Source organism: Fundulus heteroclitus, chromosome 15, assembly GCF_011125445.2.
Source record: "Fundulus heteroclitus isolate FHET01 chromosome 15, MU-UCD_Fhet_4.1, whole genome shotgun sequence".
Taxonomy (NCBI): domain Eukaryota; kingdom Metazoa; phylum Chordata; class Actinopteri; order Cyprinodontiformes; family Fundulidae; genus Fundulus; species Fundulus heteroclitus.
The window spans coordinates 16,947,187-16,948,710 of NC_046375.1; the positions used below are offsets into that span (position 1 = coordinate 16,947,187).

Below are 1,524 nucleotides of genomic sequence, written 5' to 3' on the forward strand. Positions count from 1 at the left end.
TAGGAGGGTCAAAAAGCCCTTTCTTCCTGTAATCTGCATAATTAGAGAAATTGTTTTGCTCATCTTGAGTAGTTTTTAAAAGAACAACTCTGTATGAATCTGAAATAAACAACTGTGTCAATGAACTACTGCCTATTTTTCAAAGAATACACCCACAGCATTCTCAGTGATGTAGATTATAATAGCACTGTGACAAAGATCAGTCCATTTCCGTCAGCGTCATTTTTTTTTGTTCCTCTTTAGTTGCCCTGAACAGATTTGTCAGTTTCACTTTGTCATAGCACAACCTTACAAGCAACACTCAGCATGGAGCAACTAAACTCCACTGTGGTCATCTCTAACATGTCTTCTTTAGGACCTCTTCTACATCGCTCCTGGAACTTCAAGGATGTCATCCCTGTGGTGATGCTGTGCCTCTGCTGCTTACTAGGAGTTCCCGGAAATATTGGTGTGATTCTTCTCAAGCCAAACTGGCTCCATCTTTCCAGTGTGAGCAGGAGTTTAATGCTGAACCTTGCCATTTCTGACTTGCTCTGCCTCCTCACCCTTCCACCATGGATTTACAGTCTACTGTACGGCTGGAGCTTCGGCCTGGTGGCCTGTAAGGTTCTAGCCTACCTTGTGTACTGCACCATTTATGGCAGCCAGCTGACAGTGACTGTATTGAGCATCCAGCGCTATCTAATAGTGGTACGTCAGAAAAGATTGCCTGAGATGAAAAATGCAATGCTCCTGGTTGTGCTCTGGATGGTTGCTTTCATTCTGTCAATCCCGGTTCTGGTGGTTCGACAGCTGTCAACACATCAGCAGCAGATAGTTTGTCAATCTCAATATTCTTCAGAGGCCCAGGGTGTGGTTGTGCTGCTGGCTGAGACTTTGTTTGATACTTTTTCTTTTTCTGTCATAGTATTTTCATACAAGCACATCCACAGGAAGATTAACCGGGCAGCATTTTTCAACAATCCACAGACAACTCGACTAGTGACCAGTATCATTGTAAGCTTTTTTGTCCTGCGGACTCCGTATCATGTCATAAATGTGCTGGGCGTTGCTGCTATGTGTTTAAAAAACAAGAGTCTTTTAGATTTTTGTATAAAAATGTGGGACATTGTTAAAGCATTTACATTTGTAAATAGCTGGCTGAATCCTCTTCTGTATGCATTTACTTCTAACATCATTTGTACAGTTTGTCGAAAAAAGGAACAGCGACAAAGACAGAGCCTCCAAAACATCCAAACACCAGACATGAGTACCGTGGATAGACATCATGATATTTAGAAAACAACATTTATGATTCGGGGAACTAAAGATGTTTGGGAACATCTTTTTTGAATGTCATCCAGTGTTTAGAACTAGTTTTAGAGCCAAAAAGACTCTGACTTGCAGATGGAGACATACTTTGCTGCAGTTCTAAGAGGTACATACTACTCTAAAAATAAAATTATTTGTTTTTTTTTATTTATATATCAAGATATGTCCAGAAAGTGTTTAGCTCTTATATTGTGTGACCTCAACTGATTGCTT

The 1,524-nt window shown here is 40.4% G+C and overlaps 1 protein-coding gene across 1 annotated transcript; it reads left to right on the forward strand.

Annotated features, from left to right (window-relative positions):
* Positions 1-306: 306 nt before the first annotated feature.
* LOC105930528 (leukotriene B4 receptor 1-like) lies at positions 307-1,278 on the forward strand. The gene has a single exon (XM_012868780.3). The coding sequence runs from the start codon at positions 307-309 to the stop codon at positions 1,276-1,278; it is 972 nt and encodes a 323-aa protein (XP_012724234.2).
* Positions 1,279-1,524: the final 246 nt, after the last annotated feature.